This window comes from Camarhynchus parvulus, chromosome 1, assembly GCF_901933205.1.
Source record: "Camarhynchus parvulus chromosome 1, STF_HiC, whole genome shotgun sequence".
NCBI lineage: Eukaryota > Metazoa > Chordata > Aves > Passeriformes > Thraupidae > Camarhynchus > Camarhynchus parvulus.
The window spans coordinates 86959577-86985417 of record NC_044571.1 but is presented as its reverse complement, the minus strand read 5'-3'; the positions used below and the strand labels follow the sequence as shown (position 1 = coordinate 86985417).

The 25841-nt window shown below is 47.4% G+C and overlaps 2 protein-coding genes across 3 annotated transcripts in view; one reads left to right on the top strand and one right to left on the bottom strand.

The window, feature by feature from the left end:
- FKBP4 (FKBP prolyl isomerase 4) overlaps positions 1 to 2075 on the bottom strand; it is a 20295-nt gene extending 18220 nt beyond the window's left edge. Inside the window, exon 1 of the mRNA XM_030967022.1 lies at positions 1754 to 2075. Coding sequence (XP_030822882.1) covers positions 1754 to 1837 — 84 coding nt within the window. The 5' untranslated portion in view covers positions 1838 to 2075. The remainder of the gene's footprint in view (positions 1 to 1753) is intronic.
- LOC115914320 (TRPM8 channel-associated factor 2-like) lies at positions 2065 to 25841 on the top strand. 2 transcript variants are annotated; one of them, XM_030966829.1, is made up of 10 exons: positions 2065 to 2384; positions 2480 to 2625; positions 10371 to 10490; positions 11292 to 11925; positions 15007 to 15977; positions 17885 to 17979; positions 18915 to 19128; positions 20614 to 20853; positions 22725 to 23062; positions 24644 to 25841. In XM_030966829.1, the coding sequence occupies exons 4-10, from the start codon at positions 11309 to 11311 to the stop codon at positions 24887 to 24889; spliced, it is 2721 nt and encodes a 906-aa protein (XP_030822689.1). In that variant the 5' UTR covers positions 2065 to 2384; positions 2480 to 2625; positions 10371 to 10490; positions 11292 to 11308; the 3' UTR covers positions 24890 to 25841. The 2 variants fall into 2 exon arrangements, with proteins under 2 accessions (XP_030822689.1, XP_030822770.1); XM_030966910.1 differs by lacking the exon at positions 2480 to 2625 and having other exon boundaries at positions 2073 to 2152.

The window sequence follows — 25841 nt, the reverse complement described above, 5'->3', positions numbered from 1 at the left end:
TTTTCTGTAAGGTTTGCGTTTCCTTTTCAGATGAAGAAACAGGATTTTTCAGTTCATATGGCATTTCAAACGGTTTATTTCCAAACTTAATTACTTATTCTAGGAATTGTGCAAGTATGTTCAGCAATATCAGGTAAAAAACTGTGGATACTATTCTGATATACAGCTAATGAGCAAATAAGCATACTCGTGGAATCACTGCAACAATACCAGTACAAAATTGGTGTAGGTTAGTTCAGAGCTAGACGCTTGATTTCAGCAGATGCATTTTGCACTCCAGCAATTACGTAAAAATAAAATCTATGAAGGCTGGACTTTGTGATCTCTACGGTATTTTACTTATCATGTCACAATCTCAATTTTTGTGATTTTCGCAACCTCACTTCGTTTGCTAGTGTTTTCTACTCCCCTCCTCAAAACAAACAAACAAACAAAAAACTCCAAAAAACCGAACCAAAAAACACCTGCTGCTTCTCCATCATCAAAAAGTAGGTACTGCATGAATCGGGCAGACCCCCACTACCCTTCTACCAAGCTCAAGGCATCCGGGCTGCGGGAGATCTGGGCAGCCATGCAGATGAGAACTCTGACCTGATACTGTTCTATGTGCAAAACCCAAAAATTCTCACCTAAACATGCTAGCAGGAAACATGGAAAAGCAGAAATATAGCAGCCAACATCTTCAATCTGTTCCCTTAATACCCTCCTGAACGGGAGACAGCGCCTCCGTAATGAACCCAGAATTTAGAAGGCTCTAAAGGTTAAACCCAGAATTTTGCCTTTGCTGTGGCGCCCCTTTCTCCTCCTGAACACCGTAACTTCGAAATTTTACTGCGGCTGAATAACGCTTCTAAATAACCGCTGAAGTTTTTAGCAGAGCCTAAGGAAGTTTCTAGAGATATGGAAATAGGCAACGTCTGACAGAGGAAGTTCGCACAACTCCCCCTCACGGTATAAATCCCGCTGCCCTTATCGCCTGCCTTCCCAGTACAAAGGAGAGCAGCCGCTCCGCCTGGGCCGCGCCGGGGACCTGCCCGACCACCCGGGGACCTGCCCGGCCGGCGGCCCAGCAGCACCGAGGGGCGGCCAGGCCGCTCCGAGCGCCGGACTGCGCACCCCGGGCCTGGGGGCGGCCCGGAGCCCGCGCCCGGGGCCTGAGGGGAGCCGGGCCGGGCACGGCGGGGACGGGCACCGAGCACACGTGCCCTGCCGGGGCTCCATCTTTAATTCCCGGCCCCGCACACGTGCTGGGGGGGCGGGGATGGACCTGGACCCCCCACAAGCCACGCTGCGAGCCGGACAGAGAGCCCGGCCCGCCGCCCCCTCCGGCATCTCCTCTTAAACGGCGGAGGAAAGCCCAAAGCCAAGGGGAAGCGCCTTTCCGCTGCACAGCCCCCCCGTGACCCCAAGCTCTCCCGGCGGGCAGCCCGGGCTCCGGCTCGCCCCGGGAAGAGCGGGGAGCCGCCAGGAGGAGCGGGAAGCCCCCGCAGCCAGCCGGGCAGCGCTTGCGCAGCCGGGGAGCGCTCCCGCCCTCCGCCGCTGTTGTTCAATCGCCCGCGCTGCGCCAGCCCTGCCTGGATACCCGGGGACCGCCTCGTCCCCTTCCCCGCCGGGCATACAATGAGCCCGCTAGGGCCAGGACGCCCGGGGAGCACCCGCTCGCAGGCTAAGAGGAATGCCCCCGCTCCCCCCCGGCGCAGGGACCCCTCCGAGCTAGTGCGGAGGGTGGGGATGGGGAACAGCCGCCCTGTACCTTGAGGACGCCCTCATCCTGCTTGGGAGTGATGTCCACCCCTTCCAGGGGAGCCCCGTCCGCTTTCATCTCCTCCGCCGTCATGCCGCCTGCCGCTGCCACCTCTGCGCAGGGAAGGGCCGCCTGGCGGGCTCGCTGCTGCGCTGAGCGCCGGGATGAGGCTGCGATAGCGCCTGGCTGCGCCTCCGGCTCCGGGCAGCGCGGGTGGGGGCGGGCGGCGCACGCCTCCTTCCCTGCTGCTCTCGCCGCAGCGCCGGCCCCTGCTCGGCGAGGAGGAGGAAGGGGAGGGGAGAGGGAGGGACCGAGAAGTTTCTAGAGCTGCTGCCGCAAAGCGCCCAGCCGTGCCAGGGGCTGGGGTGAAAGTGTGCGTCGCCCCCGGGGGCGGAGAGGACGGCGGGGGTAAGGCAGCCGCCTGGCCGCGTTATAGTCCGGGGTAGCGGGGGCGAAGGAGAAGAAGAGGAGGAGGAGGAAGAAGAAGAAGAAGAAGAGCAGCTTATTCATGAGAGGAGAGAGGGCGCGCTTTTACAGCGCCGGGCTTGCCGGGCAGGTGCGCCCGCCTCTCGCTGTGATGCAGGGGAGCCCGGCCCGCAGCGAGGAGGAGCTGCTGCGTCCTGCCCTGGGAAGCTTTACTGTAAGCTGCACTTATATTAAGTAACCCGTCTGACCCCTCAGTTTTGGCAACCCTGTGCAGATGCATGGCTTATATTCTTTTTGTCCACCATGCAGGTAGTCCCGGGAAAGGTAGTACCGGTGGGCACAGAAGTACCGAGCCGATAGCGAGCGTGCATCCCGGGGAGCTTGGGCATCCCTTGATTGGGGTCCCATTAGGAGCCGTGTGCTTGAAAGCCATTTGTTACCCAGGACCAGGAAAGGTAAAGACATGCTTAGGACCCAGAGTGTAAGCTCTGTGGCTTGCCTGTCTGTATCTATCCAGATAAAATAACACCGATTTGTGCGTCAGCCTGCTGTTGGAGTATTTAGGGATACATAAATAGAAACAGGTGCTCCGTCTTAATATGAAGAATATTAGTACGAATATCCAGGAATTAGCAGACCAGTCTAATTCTGGGTTACTCAGCATCTGTACATCCCTCCTGGATGGTATGGTACATTCGGTCAAATAATTTGCAAAATGCAGTTTTCAAAATCAGACTAGAATCGTATCCATCACCTTCGCCATAAATAAGGAAAGCCAAAGTGATAAATGGGCTCAACTTTCCACTGCAAGCCGTGAACACCCGCCCCCCGGCCACGCAGCTGCAGTATGGCCCACTCCTCGCTTAGGGCGGCACCTTTCCCGGCTGTTCTTGAACTTTCCTTCCCGCCCGCTCCCTGGGCTTTCCCGGTGGGTGCTGGGCGCGGCGCCGGCGCGGCTCGGCGCAGCTCCGCCCGCCGCTGCCGAGCAGCGCCGGGGCCGCTCCCGGGCAGCGCCGGGCGGCGGGAGCCGTGCGGAGCCGCCGCCTCTGCTGCGCCCGCCGCGCTTGGCGCTTGCTATGCAGCGTGATGCTTGAGCCTCCTGTAACAAAAGCGGTGACTGAAGGGGAAAGGGGGCTCGCAGGCGGGCGCGCAGTGTCCCCGAGCTGCCTTTCCAAGCCGCATTGCCGTCTCGCGGCGCTTCCAGTGCACATCCCTGGAGTGGGAGCTTGCTCTGTGAGGAGGGTGCAGGCTGCGTCTGACCTGACCGGGGCTGCTGTGTGCCAGTTCCAAAGGAAAGGAGTAGCAAAAGAGACTAAAAGAACCTGTAGTTACTCTGGCAGCTGGGTGTAAACTGCAAAATCTACAGGTTTCCCCTGAGAAAGAACACGTTTTTCAACCCCACGCAAACGTACACTTTAGTTGACTTTCAATCTGAGTAAGAAGGGAGAAGGCAGAGAAGGAGAGGATTGTGGTTTCTGCGTGCATTTGGTCTAGAAGCTTCTAGCTGCTCACAATTTGCAATTTAACATGGATGAGTTATTTGATTGCAGATTAGATCTGTAGGAGGTACAAAGCTGGTTCTGTGCATAGACTCTGGACCTTGATACACTGAGGAACACGGGGGAAAGCCTCTAAGTTGGTTCTAGTCCAGCAGGTCTAGCAGGTCTTGTTGCAGGAGGCACAGCAAAATCACAGGAGATAATTCTTCATCTAATGAGACTGTAGGGTGCTAAATTTACAATCTCCAGTCAGCATTAGCACACAAGTTCTCCTACGCTCTCAATCCATCTGACATCTTTTTTTCATCTACTTCTAAAAATAAACCAGCTATGTGTTGGTTTAAAATAAATCTTTGCAGGTCATTCTGTCTTACGTTTGGCAATGAAGTTGCTGTTTGGTACTGGTACTTTTTCAGCTGCATGTTTTCTACTTCATAATCCAGCATTTGGAAATTGCAGTATGTGTAATTGGTGCCAAATTATCTACAACTGCCAAACATGCTAGAACCAAGTCTGATAAAGTGATAAGTAGTAGAAAGGAAAGGAGATCTTTTAGTGGAGATCATTTACAGATGTTATAAAGCTCATATTTCCAGCCATCCCCTAGTTCTCAACATAGCAGTGCAAGCCCTTACATAAGTAATTTAAACCAAGTACTGCAAGTTATGTTCCTTAGTAACTTTCCAAAGACTGTTTAGATACTGTTTGAGAGCCTCCCTGAAGGGCTGTATGTGCAGGGCTTTATGGAAAAGGGGACAGAGACAGCAGCAAAACAACAGTGAGTGTCTGGGGTGATGTCAATGCCATAATGCTTCCAGTAGGGTGTGGATGGAGGGAAGGCCGGTCAGAAGAGTCTCTTTTTAAAGCCTCTTCTAAGGCTTGCTTATAGTACCACAGCATTGTAAAGGCACCTCATGTCAGGCCCATTCTCAGAAGATACATTGCAGACACAAAGGAAAGATTTCAGCACTTGATGGGTATGCTTAGGTGAAGGGAAAATAAAAATTTTGGCTTTTTTAGTTTTCAGGCAGAGCGGAAGACAAGTGAGATGATTGCCTAAGGCAGCAGAGAACATTCCCAGCAGTAAAACGTCCTGAAAAAACAACAATTCCAGCAAGAGTCTGGAACAGCCTTCCAGGACATGAAGCCAACCTAAAGCTGGTCAGCAGCATGCTAGATTTAGGAATAGGTTTATGTAAAGACTTGCTAAATACAACAAGGCTTAGACTTAAAACATAGAAGATGCCATAGGGCAACATAGCTCAGACACAGCTTTATCAACAGGTCCTGCACAGGCGAGGGTGGGACTCAAGGTGGGACCCCAAGGACTCAAGGTGGCCTAAAGCCCATCGGGAAGGGAGGACCTGTCACAGGGTTGGTTCCCAGGCGTGCCATGGCTGGACTCATTGTGCTGTGTGGGTTGACCAAAGCCCCACTGTGACACGCTATGGCCTGGAAGTTCCCTTGCCCGGCTGTGTTGATCATGCTGGCACGGCAGACTCCCAGAACCGGGAGAAGTAGTGAGGAATGTGTGTCTGTACAAGCTCCAAGATGACATTTCGAGATAACGGCAAACAGGGTAACCAAAAAAGGAATGACCCTGACTATTACTTTGTGATTGGAACAGGAACTGAAACCACACTCATCAAGAGCACTGGGTTCATGCTTGATTGGCTTGAAAGGGCTGAGCACGGGGTGTAAGAAAGGAATAAAGGCAGAAGCCACATACTCTATGTTGACTGGCACTGGCCACCATCTGGCAGGTGGACAGACAGCCAGACATCAGCAGGGACACCCTCATGCCACCTGCCGGGGAACATAAAATCCAGCCCAGCATGGCTTGAGTGTGGTAAAGACCTTCCTGGGGAAGCTAGTATGAATAAGATAGCTGATACACCATGGGCAAAAGCGATAATTTGTGCACCCATGTTATTTGAAGTAAGGCTTTAAAACATTGATTGATTGTTACAAAGGATTAAGTAAACTTGTTCTTCTTTTTTTTTTACTTGGCATACATTTCTTCAGAGGGATTGTTTGGTTGCTGTCGAAATCCCAAGGAAACCCCAGATGCTCATCTGTTGGTGTGTCACACTTATACTGAGCTGGAAAAGAATGTGACTTAATAGATCAGGGACAGCTTTAATTATTTCTGCTTGCTGCATTATAAAAAATAATGATGATAAGGAGGAAGCAATGCTCAGTTTATGAAATTGCACATTTTTTATGTTGCTATAAGCAGTGCTGCCGTTGAAGTCTGCAATAGAGCACAAACCTTCATCAGTCTAACCCTGCACTTGAATTTTGTGTGACATGTCAGTGATAGATTGTTAAGCTGCCCATCACCTGAGTTATGCCCTGCCTGTTCTTCAGTCTCAGCTTCACGGAGCTGTCCCAGTATCCCTGCTTTCCCTTGCTCCCCAAGGATATAGCCCATCAAGTTCCATGCCATCCTTTTGGTTTGGGAGGGATAAAGTTTTTCCATATTCACGACCACATCACTGCGGGCTGCAATGGGTTGACATGGCCTGCACACAAAGACCATCAGACCTCTCTCTTTTCTGCTCCTTTTCAACTGAAAGGGGTGGTGTTCACTCATCCCCTGCTTTACAACAGAGCAACATTTACAGGGGAGTGATCTGAGCTGTTACACAGCAGGCATGCAAATGAGACTCAACCCTTCCAGTGCCAGGCTGGAAAAGGGCTCTGTGTCTGCATTTCCCGGGGATTTCTGCACTGCTCAGCTCCCTGTTCACCAACAGATGTCAATGCTTTTCTAAAATTACAGACCGTAGGACTTACAACTAGTCAAGGTCTCATTTTTAAAAAATTGTTCTCTAGTAAGGTTATTTCTTCTGTGCTTCTGTACCTTGATTTTTATTATTTGGTGATTTCATCTTGTGATATATGCTGTCCTTTTTAGATCCCAGGTAAATATTTTCAAAAAGACTAAACAGCACTTGTTTGTATAGGCATCTCTTCTGATTCAGTGTATCCCTGTCTTTACCAATTATAGCTCATTAGCTAACTTTCAACTCACAGAAATTTAGTAGAATGAATTATAATTAAGATGTTATATACCTTTCCAAATGCACTGATCATGTTTAATCAGTTGCTTTCCTTTTGTTCTTTCCTTGCCTTGAAAGTAATTAAGATTACTGGGCAAATGTATGTTTAGACATTCAGATTTTCTATTTCTTTGCATCTCATTAGCCAGTGAGTGTACCCTAACACTGGTGTGCATGGTAACACCACCAGAAAGGATGGGCAATTCATGTTGGTTTTTTTCTCAAACCAGTGCAACATTTTACTAGGCTTGGAAATTGTAATGTTTTATAATCTATTGCTCTGAAGTGCCACATGAAAATAATACCAATAACACATGGTAATTGCCTAATTGATTCTGTAGCACTTTTAGTAAAAAAATGTATTTTTTTAGACTTTATCAATTTCCAGTATGTTTCCTAATAATTCTTAGGCCTGTCATTGTTAAAAATAAATACCTGCAGTAGCTTCCTTTGGTGATTGCTATCTTGATCTAATTTTAGAGTTCTCATTAATTTGCAACCTAATCTACTTTTTCTTTGTCTCTCCTTCCTTTAGACGTATTTAACTTTGTTTTTTCTACTTTTATTATGTAACTCTAGAAAGGTTTTCTTAATGTATTTTTTTCCTAATTTTGTGTTTCCCGTGCAATTTTTGTTGCTTGGCTTCCTCCCACTTCCCCATCCCTTTTCTCTGGCTGTGTCAGAAGAAGGTCAGATTGGATGTTTGGGCTGTTACAGTGTCTCATTACTGTTACCATAAAAAATGTCTTCCTTATAGCCAAATCTGGGAAATCCAAATTTACCCTCTTTCAGTTTAAAACCTTGTTGCTGGTGAACAGACGATGAAAATAAGTATTTTTGTGTCTTCGGCAAATGCTGAACATCATCATTCCTCTCCTTGCTCAATTTGTTGATAAACATGGGAAGAAGCAAGAGTCCACCAATTCCTTACTGCTTACAGACTTTGCAGCATTGCTGATTCTTAGTTACTGTGCAGACAGCTAGATTGCAAATCTGAAAGAGGAAAGAGTGGAAAACCCATGGGCCCACCCTAATGAGGCATAACAGCCAAATCCCTAGAAATGGTGTGTCCGACTCACTTAGGCTGCCTGTGTTGTTAACAGGTGAGACATCTCAGTGCCTGTCTTGCCTCTTTTGTCCTGTACTTCACAAATACTGCACAATCCCATAATTTTTACTCATGGAAGTTCTCCCATATTTTGTGGGGACCTTAAAGACTCGCCCAAAAGTGGCTGACCACTTAACACACAAAATCTATACCCTCAGAACTCGCCCAGGTCCTCTGTCTCACAGATACTTTTCCTGAGTGGACCGAGGGGATTCCTTCCTTTGAATCATATCTCTTTTGCCTGTGTGTAGTGTCTTTTGAAATCCCATTACCTTCCCGTCACATTTTTGTCTCTTTTCCAGAGACAGAAGAAAGACTGGGATAGATTTAGTCCTCTGGCAGGGTTTATAAATGTTTGCTTCAATACCTACTCTCACAGTATTCTCAGCTCTGCAGGGAGGAGCAACTCTCTGGAGGTGAGAGGTGGAAGGTGCAGGAGGGGAGACAAGGAATTCAGAATCTTTGTCTTGAGACACTGTCATGGAGAAGTTTTGCTTCCACATTAAGAGGGGACATAGCTAGGAGCCAAGATCTTCCTTCTGTATGGGCCCAGGTCTAGTGGTTGTTTCCTCCTAATTGATGTGAGAGACAGCCAGCCAGCTCAGTCTTCTGCAGCTTCCTTCAATTATTGTTAGACATGTATGTTCTCTGTTCCTGCTGAGTTTTCTCCCTTCTCTCTCTAGATAGAGGAGATCATCTGTAGTTGTGTCTGCTAGCGTCTAATATGTGCACTTCTTCCCTCCACTCTGAAATGCTTCACACAATTTAAATGGAAAAATTGTGATTACATAGGAATTGGGAATTCTGTTATATGGTCTCAATTGCTTTCAGTCAAGAGAGTTAACATCCTTTCCAAAACAGCCACTCCTTGTTCTGGATTAATGCCAGGGAGCAGGAGTGTTCCTAGGTTGAGAGTGTAGGATGTTAGCTTTCAGATCCTGTGATAGGAAAGGTGGGGGCTAAGAAGTTTGCTGATCTTATATCAAACTTAGTCTTGTGGTTTGTCCCCATGTAGAATAACTGAGGGACAATCCCAAGCACAAATACAGCCTGGGGAGAGAATTAATTGAGAGCAGCCCTGCCGAGGAGGACTTGAGAGTGTTGGTTTGACCAGAGGTCCAACATGACCTGGCAAAGTACATTCACAGCCTAGAAAACCAACCGTGCCTTGGGCTGTATCCAGAGCAGCATGAACAGCAGGGCAAGGGAGGGGATTCTGCCCCTTTGCTCTTGTGAGATCCTACCTGGGGTGGTGCATCCAGCTCTGGGGTTCCTAGTAGAAGGAAAACACAGACCTCTTGGAACAAGTCCAGAGGAGGCCACCGAGATGATCAGAGGGCTGGAGCACCACTCCTATGGAGACAGGCTGAGAGAGTTGGGGTTGTTCAGACTGGAGAAGGCTCCAGGAGCACCTTAGAGCCCCTTCCAGTACCTAAAAGGGGCTACAAGAGAGCTAGAGAGGGGCTTTTTGCGTGGGCATGTAGTGACAGGACAAGGGAGAATGCCTTGAAAGAGGGCAGGTGTAGATTAGATGTTAGGAAGAAATTGAGAATGGTAAGACAGTGGCACAGGTTGCCCAGAGAATGGTAAGACACTGGCACAGGTTGCCCAGAGAAGCTGTGGATGCCCCATCCCTGGAAGAGTTCAATGCCAGGTTGAATGGGGCTTTGAGCATCTGGTCTAGTGGAAGGTGTCCCTGCCAATGGCAAAAGGTTTGAAACTAGATGTTCTTTTACATCCCTTTCCAACCCAAACCATTCAGTAGTTGTGATTCTATAGTTTCATATGAGTTGCTGAAACTATCCACCTGCTTTTTCTCTCCCTTGCACCACCGTCAGTGTGTCAGTATAGGTACATTAGTATCAAATCCACAGAAATCACCAAAAAACCCTTCAGTATTTTCCAAGGCTGCGTTACTGCTTTGCTGCATGATTCGTAGTAAAACACCCTAAAGCGCTTAGACCTTGTATTTGCCTTTACATGTAGGGCTTCTTCGAACCCAGCATCAAAAAGCTGGGATTCAGACTAAGGCAGCAATCAAGCACTTTGTTACTGGGCATTGTGGTTTTTATCCCATGTTAATCCCATGTTAAATTGACTCATGAATCAGCTTTGACTCATGAATCATATGCAAGACAGTAGAGGAGTCCTATGATAGTTTTGGTGAAAAACAGCACTTCCGGGCATGACCAGAGAGGATAAGTGATACTGTCATTCTAGATCAGGTTGCTGTTTCTGAGCACCCTGAGGCTTCTGACAAATCCAGATCAAGGATGCAGCTTCTCCAGGACTTGCCATTTTCCTGTGTTTGGATGACAAGGGTTTGCTTTCAGGGTAGCCAGATGTGAAGTGTGTGTGAAGCCTGGTGTTGGCACGGGATGCTGCCAGGGAAAGGTCCACGCCCCTTCCGAGCAGCTCCTTCCCTTGCTGTAGGTGTTGTGCTCAGTCACTCTTCTGAATCCTGAATGACACAAGCTGGGTGGGACTGGGTCAGAGTCTCACACCTCAAAGCCTTCCTGTTTGCACAGCCACAGCTGCCCCGGATCAGCAGAAGACAACTTCAGGACAAAGCTGAGCCAAACTTTCAAACCGAGGGAGCCTTAACAGAGCAGTGTCACTCACAGACCTCAAAGGGCTTGGCAATCGAGGTCAGTACACTCTCCTTACTTCACAGGTGGGAAAATAGATGAAACAAAGCTATGGGAAAGAGAAATTATTTTATTGAGATTTAAAACAGTTTGGATCAGGGAACTAGGTCATTAATCTCCTGTGTCCAGACATGCTCTCATGGGTACTATGTGCTTTAAACTCACAGTTATTGCAGGGAAGCTGGTCATCTCCATCATTTTTGCTGACTTTCCTCTCCCTCACAGCACCTCCTAATACTAAGCACAGGCTTATAGTGCTTAAATGGAGGTAGAAAAGTACAACATGTTGCAGCAGCAGCATGTAGTTCTGTACCTATCCAATTAGGAGCTAAAATGTGAACGGCATGTTTGAATTATATTGTGCATTGTGTTGATACAGCTTTTTCATTTTCTGGCTGTTCCTGTGTAAACCACCTCTACCATACAAGTTCCTAGTAGACTTCCTGGAGCTTCTGGCACTCTCCCTCTTCAAATAAATTGTTAATGGGACAGTGAATACCTTTATTTCCCTGTTTTCCTCCATGGTGCATAGCAGAATTTGTTGAAACAGTCATTTTGTCTCCATAATCATGGTATACTTGTCACTTCTATTTAAATGTGTAAATAGTGTGATAACAAAGCTAAAACAAGCAAACAAACAAACAAACAAAATGACAAACCAAATCCCCAAAAAAGTTGTATCCACAAATCTGAGTCCTCTTTGTTTGGAGTTCCTACTAGCCAACAAAAACTTGCTCCAGGGTTACAGTTTTCCTTTTTGCTGAGCTTCACTCTAATGGAGGTTGTTCTTCTCTCCACCAGACAGGAGTGTCCTGGAGATGAAGCCCTGCACCACCTACGAGCGGCTAGTGGATGGTGTCGGGCCATGGGACTTCACTGGAGGTTTTGTTCCCTGTGAGCTGCTCCTTGTTGGAGAGGATGCCTACCCTGTGCTCCTGAGCACTAAGAAGCAGGTCCTGATTGCGGTCTCACAGTATGGGAAGGGCCGGATGGTGGTCGTTTCCCATGAAGGAATCCTGAAGAGCCCCAGGTTCTCCCAGTTCCTCAGAAATGCCACAGGGTGGCTCAAGCCTTGCCCAGAGGCCCTGGTTGGGGTTCATCCTCGGTTGGACTCCCTGTCCCAGGTGCTGATCGAGGCTGGCGCCCGAGTGCAGGTGGAGGCAAAGCCCACCCCGTCCATGGGGGTGTTCTGTATGGATGCCTATGACAGCTCCCAGGCCAGAGGCATCGTGGACTTTGTCAAAGGGGGTGGAGGGCTGCTTGTTGGAGGGCAAGCCTGGTACTGGGCGAGTCAACACGGCAAGGAGAAGGTGCTGTTTGAATTCCCTGGGAACCAGGTGACCAGCGTGGCTGGCGTGTACTTCACAGGAAACACCGTGGAAAAAGGTGTCTTCAAAGTTGCCAAGAAGATTCCCAAGATCCCATTGGTTGTCCCGTGAGTACCCGAGTTGCCCTCTCTTTAAACCACCAATTAGGTTATGTGGATGAGTTGTTTGTAGAAGATTTGGGAGGTCAGAGGTGAGGGTGATGGTAAATGCTGGTTCTTTAATAACCAGCATGGAATTGTTGCCTTCCAATTTAAAGGGGACCATTCTTTGCAATTGGAAAGAATGCTGTCTTCAACTGCTTCCAGGGCAGCAGGACCAGGCCCAGGGAATCCATTCTAAGAGAGGGAAATGAGAGGAGGCATCTTTTAGAACAGCTTCCCTGACCAAGTGTACCTGAGTGAAATGCAGCAAAACAGGGACAGGAGGAGGAGCTCCTCTCCTCACACATCGCTACATTCAGGGCAACTTTCCCACAGCTGTAAACCAGGTTGGAGATGAAGCAGCAGGACAGCTGTCTGGGCCAGGCTCTGGCTGACATCTGCCAAACCTGTTTAGCCTGTTCCTTGCAGGAATTTGCTTCTGCAGGTAAGCCCCTGGAGCTGGCCAGAGCTGAGGCTAGGTGCCACCTCCCTTCTCAGTTTCTGAAACAGGCTGTGGGCAAGAAATCTCAGTTTGTTTGGGATTCCAGCCTGGCTCTTTGGGTTCTGGATTATCGGGTGTAAAACTCAGGGCTCATATTGCACAACTGACCAGGCATTGGAGACCTGGATGTTTCCCTGCTCTCTTCCTCCCTTTGCCAGTGGCTATGCCAGGCCCTTTCTCCTGCCACTTTCTGCTACGTTACGTAAGGCACAGCAGGTTCTCCAAGGAGCATTAGTGCTGCTGCACTTCCTCTGTGTGGCAGCTTCATTTCACTGTAGTGACAGCCACAGCAATTACAGTAAAACTCCCTCCAAGTCTTTCCTTCACAGCCTTTTCCTTGTGGATGTAGAATGCTAAATGTCTAATATTTTCAAACAATTAATGGGATCCGATACTTTCTGTTGTTTTCTGGTAAAGGTAGTAGAGAGCTCTGATGTTTAATTCAGTGAAATGCTTAGGGCACAGCTAACAAATCAGGTTTCTTAATTAAAATTGTCTGGTTGCTTCTTGTTACCACCTGCATTGCAAAAGCATGTTCCCACTGCTTCATGCACAGGGCATGGAAGAGGGAAAGGGGTGGGGAATTCAGAAGAAAAACATTACTTCACAATTAACAAGACTTCAAATGGTAACTAAGGGTGAATTACGCCTTGGTTAGGTTGTTTTTGTGTTGTTTTTTTTTAATCCAGAGCCACAGAGAAATTTAGATCTCCAATTTCTGTGTAACACAACAGCTCTGTACATCTGGGTCTTGCCAGATTTGTGTGCAGAGAATCAGGCTTCAGTCTGAGACAAGAGCTGTGCCATATGTCTGGACACATGCTCTGTGTGACAAAGGGTCTCAGTAAAGTAATAACCAAAGAAGAGCTGCAGATTTAATTCTGTCCTACGGGCATGAGGAAGGGTAGCATAATTTATTCTCACTGAGTTGGCAGCAATGGCCACGTAACAACAGATCCTTCACAGGTGTTGGGGGAAGACTGTTTGACAGAACCAGGGGAGAGTGTACACAAAGCAAACGAGAGTAATTCAGCATGTCTTCTTTCTCCACAGTGACACATAGGAGTTATATGAAAATAGCAGAGATAAGAGAGCCTTGCACAGCCTAATCTCTTTTTATTGTGGTCACTGACAAGATGAGGTAATGTGAGGTATACGTGTTAAGGCTCTAATTCAATTTCCAGTCATTCATGATTTGTCTAGCTGTGTGTCTGCCTGTCTGTGTAGCCCATCTGTCCTAGCACTCCTTTCTTCAGTTCTCAGCAGTGGCAGAGCTTGGGAAAAGCACAGAAATCTTTTGGGCTCGCCTAGTTCATTAAGCCTAGGGTGGGGCAAATAGAGGAAGTTTCTCTTAGAGGAGATATGCTGATTTCCACACTGCAGTTTAAATCTGCAGTTTAAAAAACTATGAAGGGTCTGATTTTTAATTTCTGCAATGTATTTAGATTTTCAAGTGGCTCTTCAAAGACAGAGGTGTAGAAGCTTCCTTTTGACCTATTTATTCAAATTTTTAAATGAGGGCTGAGATTCCTACAGATTTGCTTGGCTGTAACAACTGAGGCTTTAAAAGGAGAAAAATGAGGCATTGACGGAATTTTTTTTTTCAACAAAAGAACTGACAGCATGATGTCCTGGGATGAAGGAGAAAGAAGAGGCAAGGGTGGCCACTGAGAATAGCTCAGTTGGTTAGAGCATGGTGCTACTAATAGTGTCAAGGAGGTGGGTTTGATCCCTGTATGGACCACTCACTTAAGAGTTAGACTCAGTGATCCTTCCAACTCAGAATATTCTGTGTGTCCTGGTTCAGGGCAAATATGGGAGAGAACCCCCAGAGGGGCCCCTCTAGGAGAGGAGATTCAATTGGTCCCTCCCCCCAACTGGTTCGGGAGGAAATACCGCCTTGCAGAAAAGTGGAAAAAAACCTGTTTCTTAACAATAAAACCTAAACAATATTAAACAGTAAAACCCCTTGCTGCTCCAAAAGAGATGACAAACTGAGAAAGTCCCCTCCCCGGGTTGCAGCTCAGCTCACTCAGTCTCTTCTCAGCCCCTCAGGCACTGGCAATGCCGCGGCCCAGGCCCGGCCCGGTGGGCCCCAGGTGTGAGCTGCCGGTGCTCTGCTGGTGTTCAGGCCAGAGCAGGTTTGAAGAGGTCCAGAGAAAGGGAAAACAAACCACAGTCCAGGGAGCTTCTTTGCCTCAGCTAGCTAAACTAACTAAAGCAAAGAAGAGCTCTGTCCTGCTGTCTGTCCATCCACAGACAACACAGTCCAGGAGCAGGAATGTGGAGGAGTGAGTGCAGTGTCTGAAAACAAACTGCTGCTTCTTCTCTGCCCCCTTCACTCTCTGGAACAAGTCCTAAAGGTGCAAAACTTGTTATTCAGCATAAACAGAACAACACTACTGGGGATAAAAGCATCATATAGTCAACCTCTAGGACATTGTGAAATCAAGAAGAGAACTCCTTAAGTTTCAGCTATGGCACCAGTCATTTTGTGCCAAGGGTTCTGGGCTGGGGGCTAACCTGGACCTCTCTTGGTTCTGCAGGCACCAGGCCAACCTGAGCCGTGACGCTGAGTTTCTCTTGCGCGATGTGCCGGAGCTGGATTTGGTGACGGGGGGCATCCCCTCCACCTTGCTGGTGCACGGAGCCCTGTCCTTCCCGCTGTGCCTGGACAGCTCCCAGCGCTGCCTCTTGGCTGCCGCACGCTACGGCCGCGGCCGCGTGGTGGTGGCCACGCATGAGAGCCAACTGTTCTCCCCAAAACTGGCCAGATTCCTGCTCAATGCTGTCTCCTGGCTGGATGCCGGCAGGAAGGGGCTGGTGGGGGTGGATCCCAGCCTGAAGAAGCTGTGTAGCCTGCTGTCTCAGGCAGAGGTGAAGTCGCAGGTGTCACAGCTGACAGGTGACATCAGCGTGTACTGCTGCACTTCTTATGGTGACAAAGAAGCCGAGAGGATCCACGCTTTCGTGGCAGAGGGAGGTGGCCTGCTGGTGGGGGGCCAGGCCTGGTACTGGGCTTCCCAAAACTCTGGCAAAGCTGCTGTGGCAAAATATCCTGGCAACAGGATCCTGAACCGCTTTGGGCTGAGCATCCTGGGGCAGAGTGGCCAGGCAGCCAAGTACCCAGCCCTGGGGCCGGGGGAGCACTACCACTTCCGCAGGGCACTCCTGCTCTTCAGCACGCAGCTGCAGGGACATCAGGAGCTCACAGAGCCCCTGAAGGGCTGGCTGCACCCCCTGGCACAGGACTGCGCTGCCTTCCTGCACATCCCAGCCCTCGACTGCCCAGCATACGCCTCGCTGCACCGCATCCTGACCAAAGTGCTCAAGAGGACTGGGATCCCGCAGGTCGGCAGGCACTGCCCGGTCAAGAGCAACTCCAAAGAGGCAGTGCTTCTGTGCATGGCGACTGAGCTGTCCCTCACCATGACAGACGGTGCTGCCCTGCTGCAGAAATCTGCTGCTGGGGTCTGTGCCTTCCCTGTCACTGTGGAAATCGATGGCACAAACCCAGGTGAGGAGTTATCTCTCTTCCTCTCAAGGCATCCTGTTGCTGGGATTACTGGGGCCCATCCTCCGTGTGCCTGTGTCTGTGTATGCCTGAACCTGGGCGCAGATGTGCAATTTCACCTTGGCCTTCAGAGGTGACTGAGCTCAGTGCAGTGGCAGACAGGCTCTTTTTGTGGCCATCCCTGATTTTAGCACCTGAAACACCCCATGGAAGTCCTGCTTCCTCCCTGTTGGTGCACAGGCACTGACAGGAGAAGAACTCCCAACAAGGGGTAGTGCAGGGCGCTTGCATGGCACAATGCTTTTGGCAAGAAAGCTTCTCTGAGAAACCCGGGACTCCACAGTGCAAGTTGCTGTTACCATAGTTGTGCTGATATAGCTGTCTATGGGGCCATCCTATGAAGAGGTGGGCGTTAGAAACAAAAAGTTTATTTGTTATCTAGGTAATTTCAGCCTGAGTTATAGCACAGTCTCACAGCTTGGTGTATCAGCGCAATGGAGGGAAGATCTGGTTTTGGGGGTGAAAGAGGCTGGAAGTATGGTGGGAACTTCTTGGGGTGACACAACCACTGAAGCCAAAGTATTCAGTAAATACACAATAAATTATTTGTCTAAGCTTAGGTCTTTTATCTGTACCAGTTTGCTGAGATTCCTGCTTACAACTGATATGTTTAAACTCTGGATTAAATTCCACTAGGAATTTAATTCCCCTGGACAGAGGTTTTTTTAATTAGAATGTGATTTAGAGGAGTTGTTTCCGAATCATTACAATGAGATAAAGGAGGCTGTTCTGGAATGGCAATGTCTGAGTGCAGTGGCTGTGCAAAGAGAAAAGTTGTAGAATAACTTCTCATTGATTTTAACACTAATGAGTCAGGACAAAAGCAGAAAATACTCAGAATTTGTGTCATTTCACATAAATGAAAAAGAAAGAAAAGCTAGGAAACCCTGACCACCATTTCAAAACTGCCTTTGGTACAAATTCAGCAAAACTGAGATGAACTGGTAACACACTGTGATATAGTCTAATTTGCATTTTTCATTGGATTAGGTTTTGCTTGGCAAAACTGGTTCTGATTTCTTGGATGATAGGAAAGGTTGTAAGTTGGGTGCTTAATGACAGTTCAGCTCTTTTTAGGACTTCTGGTGTTTGGATTGAAATATACCTAAGTAAACTTTATGTCAGAACTAGGGAGTGGAATCTGCCTGATCAGTACAGTAGAGATGGATCAGTTTTGCACTGTAAATTCTGTAAATTCCAAGTGTTTAAAGAGATTTATGCTGAGGAGACTTGCATTTCCATGGGAAGGCTGTCTAGAAACATGCTGAATTGTAGTGGTACCCTTCTTACAGGTACACCTAGCACAGAATGGTCTCTTGAGGCTTTCTCATCACTTCAGTCAGCTAGAAATGAAAATTCTTGTGAGCTCCAGTTTGTGCTGGACTGGTCACTAAGGAAAAATGTGATGCCACCGTCAGTCTGTTGTTTGTGAAATGTTTTATGATCATTAAAACTTCAATTGTGTAATCCCACCATAGCTGGCACCTCTTTTGAGGTCTTGAAGATAAGAGGATCTGAGTGTAGGAAGTGTTGGGGTTTTGGCTTACTTTCTCTTTTTTTTTTCCCTTCTCATTTTTAGAAGATACTACTAAGCACATTTAAGCTTGGCGTTTCCAGGAGTGTAAATCTGGATGGGCTTGCTTGCTAATGGTGTGATGATTTTGTTCATTTCTTTGAAACTGCATTTCTGACGAAATGGGTAAATGTGAGATGGTTCTGTGAGTGTAGAGCAAGGGAAAAGGAAAGGATGGAAGATTATTCTCCTGTTGCAACTTGAAATCTTCAGGATCTGTAATTGTCGGAACAAAGAAGTGCTTGACTGTTCAGGACTGTGTTCTGTTTTGTTTTAGGAAAGACAGCCTGGAGGAGCACAGGACTCTACCTCCCCGAAGGGCACACAGCAGTGATAACGTGCCCTTGCCTGGTGGTCGGTGCTGGCCTGAAGGTAAATTCTCTCGGCTTGGCGTTGGTTTACACGGTGTATTTGTCGGGTTAGAACTCAAAAATAGCACGGGGAGGGGTTTTCTCCTCAATATTTTTTTCTAACCTTTCCCGCCCTTTCCTACTGCTGCCACCCTGTGGCACTGTAAATGCTTTGTCATAGTTTCTTCCCCTTGTGTCCTTTCTCTTTTCTTTTGCCTTCCTACCACTCTGTGTGCTGGCAGGATAATTGAGAGTGGCTGCTGCTTGAGGGCTGTTGGTTTTTGTTCTGTTATGGTGCAAAAAAACCTGATCAAGATGATTTTCAGGTCCAGGATAAGTACTTGGGCCCTTCTATGAACCAAACTTTATTCCCTTTCTCCAGATCTCTCATAAATTCCTTTGACAGTGCTGTCACTGCTGCTCATGTAGACGTATCCAGATGAAACAGGCACTGTTACTTGGGATCCTGTTTTCTGCAAACTACAACAGAAGCAAATGCTTACCTGCTTGGATATTTTTTGCAGTGACTTCCCTGAAGCAGCTGAAATGCAAAGTTAGCTCAGGTGCTTCTGTCTGATCCTGCAGCCACGTGCTGTCTGTTTTATTAAAAGAGCTCTAAGGAGGAGGCACAGTAAAAGAAGCCAGTCATGACCACATCTCTCCAAATGATGTTACAGGAAGTGACTCTGACGCTAGGGAAGGGTGGAGGAATGATCAATGCAAGTGCAGTGCAGTGGAAGAAGTCACTGCAGGACTCTGACCTGCTGGTGAAGGATGCACTTGAGCCAGGAATACTGGGAGAAGAGCTGTAAGACTGAGGTAGGGACAAGGCTGGAGTTAGAAGGCTGCTTCTGTGTGTGTGCTCTGCAGGGACAGTGCTCAGTGGGTGCTGAGGTCAGCCTGCCAGCTCACACCGGCACACCTTTGACCAGCTGTTCCTCCACTTCTGCTTGCCAGGTGCAGGTTGGCTGTCACACGGATGACCTCTCTGGAGCCAAGGAGCTGAAACGGGCACCAGTGGTAATCCGCACCTGTGATGTTGCCTGCCAGAAACAATCCATTTCCTGCCTCTGGGGTGGCCTCATTTACATCATAGTACCAGCAAAGAGTGCACTGGGGAACGTGCCCATCACGGTGGAAGGGGCAGTCAGAGCTCCTTTCTTCAAGCTTGGTAGGTTTGTTTACCTTGGTGCTTTTTGCCTGAGGGCTGCTCACAGATGTCGTTGTACCACCGACTGTAAGGAAAGATGGTCCTGTGTTTAGGAAGGTCTAAGAAATGCTTGGATTTAGGAAAACCCAGATTTATTTTCCTTACTATGCTGTCCTCTGGGATTCCCATTTTTCTACTAATTTTTAAGAAGGGTGGAAGGGAGGTCCCCAAGAATCACCAACCTGTCAGCCTCAGCTCTGTGCCTGGAAAGATCATGGAACAAACCCTCCTAGATGCTGTGCTAAGGCACGTGGAGGACAGGGAGCTGATTTGGAAAGCCAGCACAGCTTCACCAAGGGCAAGTCCAAGAGAGATGGGGACAGACCCTTTAGCAGGACCTGTTGCAGTAGGACAAGGGGCAATGGTTTTAAACTCAAAGAGGATCGATTCAGATTACGTATAAGGAAGAAGTTTTTTACCATGGTGGAATAGTGAAACAACTTGCTCAAAGAAATGATGATGGATGCTTCGTTCCTGGAAACATTCAAGGTCAAATTGGGCAAGGCTCTGAGCAACCTGATCTAGTTGAAGATATCCCCCCTGGTCATAACAAGAGGGTTGAAACAGATGACCTTTAAGATCCCTTCCATCCAAACTATTCTACAATTTATGAATCTCTGCTTCTGGCTTAGTCACTCTGAGCCTGCTATGTGGCTGGGAGTAGGTGAAAGAGCTTTCACAAAATGGGCAGGGTTTGTCCACACCCACATTTCTTGGAGCTGGAGTTGTTATTTCTGATGGAAACCGTTGTGCTGGGGAGAGGAACCATGGCAAAGCATGCTTTGTGCTCTGCCTGCTTTACTGTGCCCTCATATGGCCATCTCTAGATCCTACAAGACATCTCTGCTGAATTCCCCATGTTTCCAGCACTCTTCTCCTCTCCTCTCCTCTCCTCTCCTCTTCTCTTCTCTTCTCTTCTCTTCTCTTCTCTTCTCTTCTCTTCTCTTCTCTTCTCTTCTCTTCTCTTCTCTTCTCTTCTCTTCTCTTCTCTTCTCTTCTCTTCTCTTCTCTTCTCTTCTCTTCTCTTCTCTTCTCTTCTCTTCTCTTCTCTTCTCTTCTCTTCTCTTCTCTTCTCTTTCTCTGTCAAACTGAACAGAGCCAGCATTGTTACGTGAAACAGCAACTCTGCTGGACAAAAAGTAATGAGACACTGGAGAAACTTGATGCCTCTTGTTTTCTGATACAAAACAGGGATCTGTTCTTGCTATGCTACTCTGTTATATGCCAGTCCTTTTCTGTCCCCTACCTATTAAAAAGCCTGAGGAGGCTTCCCAAGAACAGATTGAGGACTGGCTGTGTAACAGCCACCACTCACAGTCATGCAACTACCACTTACTGTTTACCAAGAAATTTTCACGACCTGCTCTGTTTCTCTGAGCTTGACCTCTGTGAGCATGCTCAAAACTCAGAATTGAGCTCAACTGATTTTCTGTGTTGTTTCTGTAGGGGAGACCTGTGAAAGGCAGTGGGAGGCGTGTATCCGGCACTACCCTGCTCCCTGGGCAGAGCTGGCTGTTGAGAATCTCATCCTGACGGTGCCTTCTGACAGCATCCGCCACATGGGGAGCCCACGGCCGCTGCTGACCCTGTGGGACCAGATCATGGTGGCCATAAGCACGTTGGCAGCCGTGCCAGCAAAATTCCCAAGGCCAGAGAGGATTGTAACAGATGTCCAGATCTCATGTGGTGGGTACAATGCCATATGGCCTTCTCCAGGGCTAAGAGGCGAGTGGCCTCTAGCAGCAGTGTCTGTTCCTTCAAGGTTATTTTGCTAAAACTAGACTGGGAACATATGTGAGGTGTTAAATGACTGTGACCCTTGCATAACTGTGAGCTGCTCCATCAGGGTGGAAACGTGGTAAGGCAGGGCTTGAAAAACATACTGACCTTTGCAGATGCCTCTCTGCTCTCAAAACTGGTGATGTCTCCTCAGCTGTTCTCCTGTTGGGGTGTGTTACGAAGCAGAGCTGCTGACTGCAGTGGCTTCAGCTCACATGCAGTTATCCATTCTCCCTCCTGAATGCATTGCAGAGCCAGTACAGCTGGGAAGCAGTGACCTGATTTCTATTTTCTCTCTGGCTCAGCCACAGGAGTGTTCTCATGTGTTCAGTGACAATTTTAAACCTCTGTGTGCCTACTTGATGGAGGTGGGCTCCACAAAGGTTATTGTGGGCGAAGCTTAGCCCAAAAAGATGTGTGCCTGAGATGATGGCACACGTCTGGAAGCAGGTCCAGTATTGCTGTCAAAGCCGAGGAGTGTGTATTTTTGCAGCTGATGTTACCCCACTCCAGCTTTTCCAGTTATGAACTGAGTGCCTTCAATCAAGAATCAAATTATATAGTAAACATGGAACTTTGCAATAAAAATTTTGGTCAGTTGTTTTTTTAAAAAAAACTTAAATTCATCATGGTTAAATTCATCATCCCACAATGAGACAGCAGCTTGGCATGAACCCTGATGCCCTAAACTTTTGCTAAGCTACAATGGAAAGAATTTGTGGCACATCTTGGGAGTGTTAGGTTTTGCTATGATGAGCAAATGCCAGTTAAAAATATCATCGTCTACAGACATAAAATTTCTTTTGTCTTGAGTGGACTAAATGGTTTCACTCACATTTCTGGATCTGAACTTTTTGGGTGCTGGTGATGGCTAGTTGCATATATCCCTCTTATTAAAAAAGAGAAAGCTCAAGATCTTCACTGGTTCCTGCAGAAACTAGTTCCAGACCATTCACATTCTATGATCCCTAGTTCCTGCAGGAAGGGGATTGCCATTCCTGTTCATTCACCAGGCTCCCTCTGTGTAAAGGGCTGCTTATACTCTGCTACAACAGCTATTTGAATTTAGGGGCATTGCTCTTGCATGAAGTTTTGGGAATCTTCCAGGAGGACCAATTAGGGAAGAAGCATAAGTAAAATCGCTTGCAGTGCATGTTTCTTGCCTAGGAACCTGCTGGGAGCTTGTTTTTGGAATAGCTATCCTGCAGGGTTAAGAACAGGCTTAAGTATGACAGGCTTTGTAGTCCTTGAGCATGACAGACTGTGTTTTCCATGTGTCTCATCCACACCATTGAGCACTGGAGTGCAGACCTGCAGTATCCACAGTCTACATAGGAGCACCCAAGGAGTGCCATGGTACTCAATCACATCATTGCATGGTTGCATTGGTGTCGACTGTGCTCAGCCTGTGGGAGTTCATGTGTGTTCTGGGCAATGGTCAGGCTTTTCCCCTCATCCTAAAACCTCAACCTCAGTCCAACCATGAGTGTACATTTATATATAATAAAGAAAAGCAGGCAAAACTGCACTTAACTGATGGTTCAGTCCTGCTTTTACTTGTTAGACTGTTTAAGGGTCACTCTCTGTTAGGGTGAAACGTGATGTATTTCCTTATGTCACACTGGGAAAAGCTCGTCATTCATGGTAATAAAAAAGTGTTATTTGTGAGATGGAGGAAAGGCACTAGAGAAATGAAAAAAATATTACAGTAATCATTTTCATCTGAGAAGCACTGAGGTGAGCATGTAATGACGTGTTGCTCCCTGTCTGTCCTGCAGGCTGGATGCATGCTGGCTACCCCATCATGGGCCACCTGGATTCAGTGAAGGAGATGTTAGACGTGGAGCACATGCAAACTACTGGTCTTTGGGGTCCCATCCATGAGCTGGGACACAATCAACAACAGCAGGCATGGGAGTTCCCCCCTCACACCACAGAGGCCACATGCAACCTCTGGTCTGTCTATGTTCATGAGGAGGTGCTGGGCATTCCCAGGCATGAGGCCCATCAGGCACTCAGGCCACAGTGCCGCAAGGAAAGGATAAAAAACTATCTGAAGAAAGGTGCTCAGCTAAAGGACTGGAATGTATGGACTGCACTGGAGACATACCTGCAGGTAACAGGGAAAATGTGTGTGTGTTCTTAGTGCAGTCACTGAAGCCTCTGTCAGAGGGATGTCTGCAGCCTGCTGACTGTAGCTGTGAAGCCTTGATGTGTTTGATTACTGTCAGAGGGTTTATCTTGGGCCCAGAGCGAACCTGAGAGGTAAAGAGGCAGAGTGCCTAAAGCTGAGGTCTCCTGAAAACCTTCCTTTGTCAGATTTGGGGTTAGACACTCAGGGAGATAGCTCAGTGCAATGTACTAATCTTTCTCCCTGGAAGAGAAACAGGAACTGCTGCTTGTTATACAACATGGGAAAAAGAGGATCAAACTTGGGCCCAGCTCTTTAATCCACAGCAGACTTCCTGTGGGATGGTGGGCTAGTTGTCAAAAAACGTTGGCACTCTAAAGTGTCTAGAAGAGCCAGGCTTTGAACAGTCTCCTGGTGAGTTACATGGCCTTCTAAAAAACTTACAGAGAGGAGGGTGTTCATATCATCCAGTGCACTGAGTGGAGCCAGTGTAGTCCAGCAAGTGGCAAGAGGATGGGCTCAGCCTGTCCTTCTGCACACAGAACTGGATCCCTCACTGGGGTCGAGACTCTAAAACATGAACCCTATCCTAGATTAAAGTGCATTCTCCTGGGAAGCATGCCAGAGAGATTCCCCGTTTCCCTTAATCCTCCTAGAAACTATTAGCCTAATGGAGAGAGCACTCAGACTGATTTTAACTGGGAACTGCAAAGCAGATGTCCATTATGATGCTTAAGCTACTGACTGTTGTGAGATGAGTGTTCCTCAGCTCCCTTGTCTGAGAGCTCTCACACTTCATATGAGGAGAAGTATATTTACTGGAGGAGTGTTGATCCTGACCTCTCCACATCCCAGAGAAGCATCTGCAAGGTCAAGCTGAAGAGTCATCCTCTGGGGATTTTTGGTGCAACCAGTAACAAAATATTTATACAGAGGGGAACAGTTCTAAGGAGAGCAATTTTCCCAAAATACCTTACCAATTTGGCCACTGCCTCACCCATGCTTGTAGGCTGGGATGTCTCATCTCCTGCCTGATTACTAACAGGACTCCTGGAATAAATATGGCATGGAAGAACAGTTCTAATTCTGCAGCAGCAGTTTTTCTCTATGAACTCCTTTTGTTCTTATTCTTAGAAAGAATAAGAACAAAAGGAGTTCATACAGAAAGCATGCCCTGTTCATAATCTCTCCCTCCCTTTTTCTCAATACTTCTTGTTCTCCTGTTCTCCCCTTCTATCCAGCTATTCTGTCAGGGTCCCCTCTGATCCTGTTTTCACTGTCTCCAAAGCAGCAGCTTATATAATAGGTTGCTGACACTTCTGGCTACTCCCAATGTGTCTTTGATCTCTGTTTTGGGAGATCAGTGTAATGGGGAGGTATTTTTCTGTACTTTAGTGCAGTTAGTTATGCTCTGAATCCTGAAAAGCCTAGATGCTTTCATCTAAATTTGCATTCATTTTAAAACACACTGCAGAAACCCATGGAATTTTCTACTGTATGTAACATAGGAATAATGCCAGTGAAATGATAACTTAACTGTTTGTACACTGTATTGTTTTTCATCAGCTGCAGGAAGGGTTTGGTTGGGACCCCTTCACCCACCTCTTCTCTGACTACCAGAAAATCTCCACGATCCCAAAAGACAACACTTCTAAGATGAACTTGTGGGCACAGAAGTTTTCTCAGCAGGTGAATAAGAATCTGGCTCCATTCTTTACAGCCTGGGGATGGCCTATCAAGAAAGAACTGTCTGTGGAACTGTCCTGTCTACCCAGCTGGGAACAGGATCCAATGAGATCCTATAGACCATAAGGGAAAACTACCTAAATCTTGGTTCTTATACAAGCTATGGCTTATCTTTATCTCCATGTGTATCTACATGATAGCTCACTATGTGCTTGGATTTATGCTGGATTCTTCAGCTTCTTGCTGCCTGTGGAGGCCGTCCCAACAGAAATTCAACAGAGATCAGCAAACACCTAAGCTATCTTCTGAAGGGTTAAATAATCAGTGAGCTTTGTTCCAGGTGCTTCACCTCAGGAAGAATGTAATTCTGAGTTGATTTAGTTCCTACAGAACCTTTCTCTGATGAAATGGAAGTTTTCTGGGTGGAACAGTCCCTGGAACAGTTTCAAGGACTTTACCATGGGAATAGAGATCTTTAAAGCAAATAGTAACCTCCACAGCATTTTATTCTTAAATTATAATCTCAGTAACATGAGATTTTCACAATTATTTTTGTTACCCTAAAATCCCTAATTTTTAATTCCTCTTATTATGCAGAATTTCACAGCACCTGTTATGAAAGTGGCCTTATAATGCATATATACAGGCTATATAATGTATAATTGATACTGAAATGCTGTAGATTTCTTTCTACATTCTGTGACTGTGTGACCCAGTGTCCATCTTTATGTGAACAAGTCAGTTATGAGTTTTAGCTGTCCTTCAGCCACAGCCTGACAGCAAGATACATACCAATGAAGAGGAGAGAGTGGAAGAAGGGAGATGACTTGATTGTAGTTAGTAATAGTTTAGCTCGTGGACTCTTCCAAGGTTAAAATCCAGGCACTGACCTGACAGCCTGAGAGAGCAGGGAGAAGGAAGACAACAGTTCATCAAGGCAGAGGACCAGCCTTTTCAAGGTGCAACAGAAGTTCATGTTACTCCCAGCTCTTTCATAATTGCTCAGCTATTATGGGTTTTGGCAAGCATGTTAATGCTTAGCCTAAAAGCTCACTAGTCCCAGCCTATTCCTTATGTA

Bases quoted from the DNA above. Each gene is read 5' to 3' on its own strand.
- LOC115914320 (XM_030966829.1), top strand. From the start codon at position 11,309: ATGAAGCCCTGCACCACCTACGAGCGGCTAGTGGATGGTGTCGGGCCA. The intron at 15,978-17,884 runs GTGAGGAGTTAT...GTTTTGTTTTAG, and splicing joins AATCGATGGCACAAACCCAG to GAAAGACAGCCTGGAGGAGC. The intron at 17,980-18,914 runs GTAAATTCTCTC...TCTGCTTGCCAG, and splicing joins TGGTCGGTGCTGGCCTGAAG to GTGCAGGTTGGCTGTCACAC.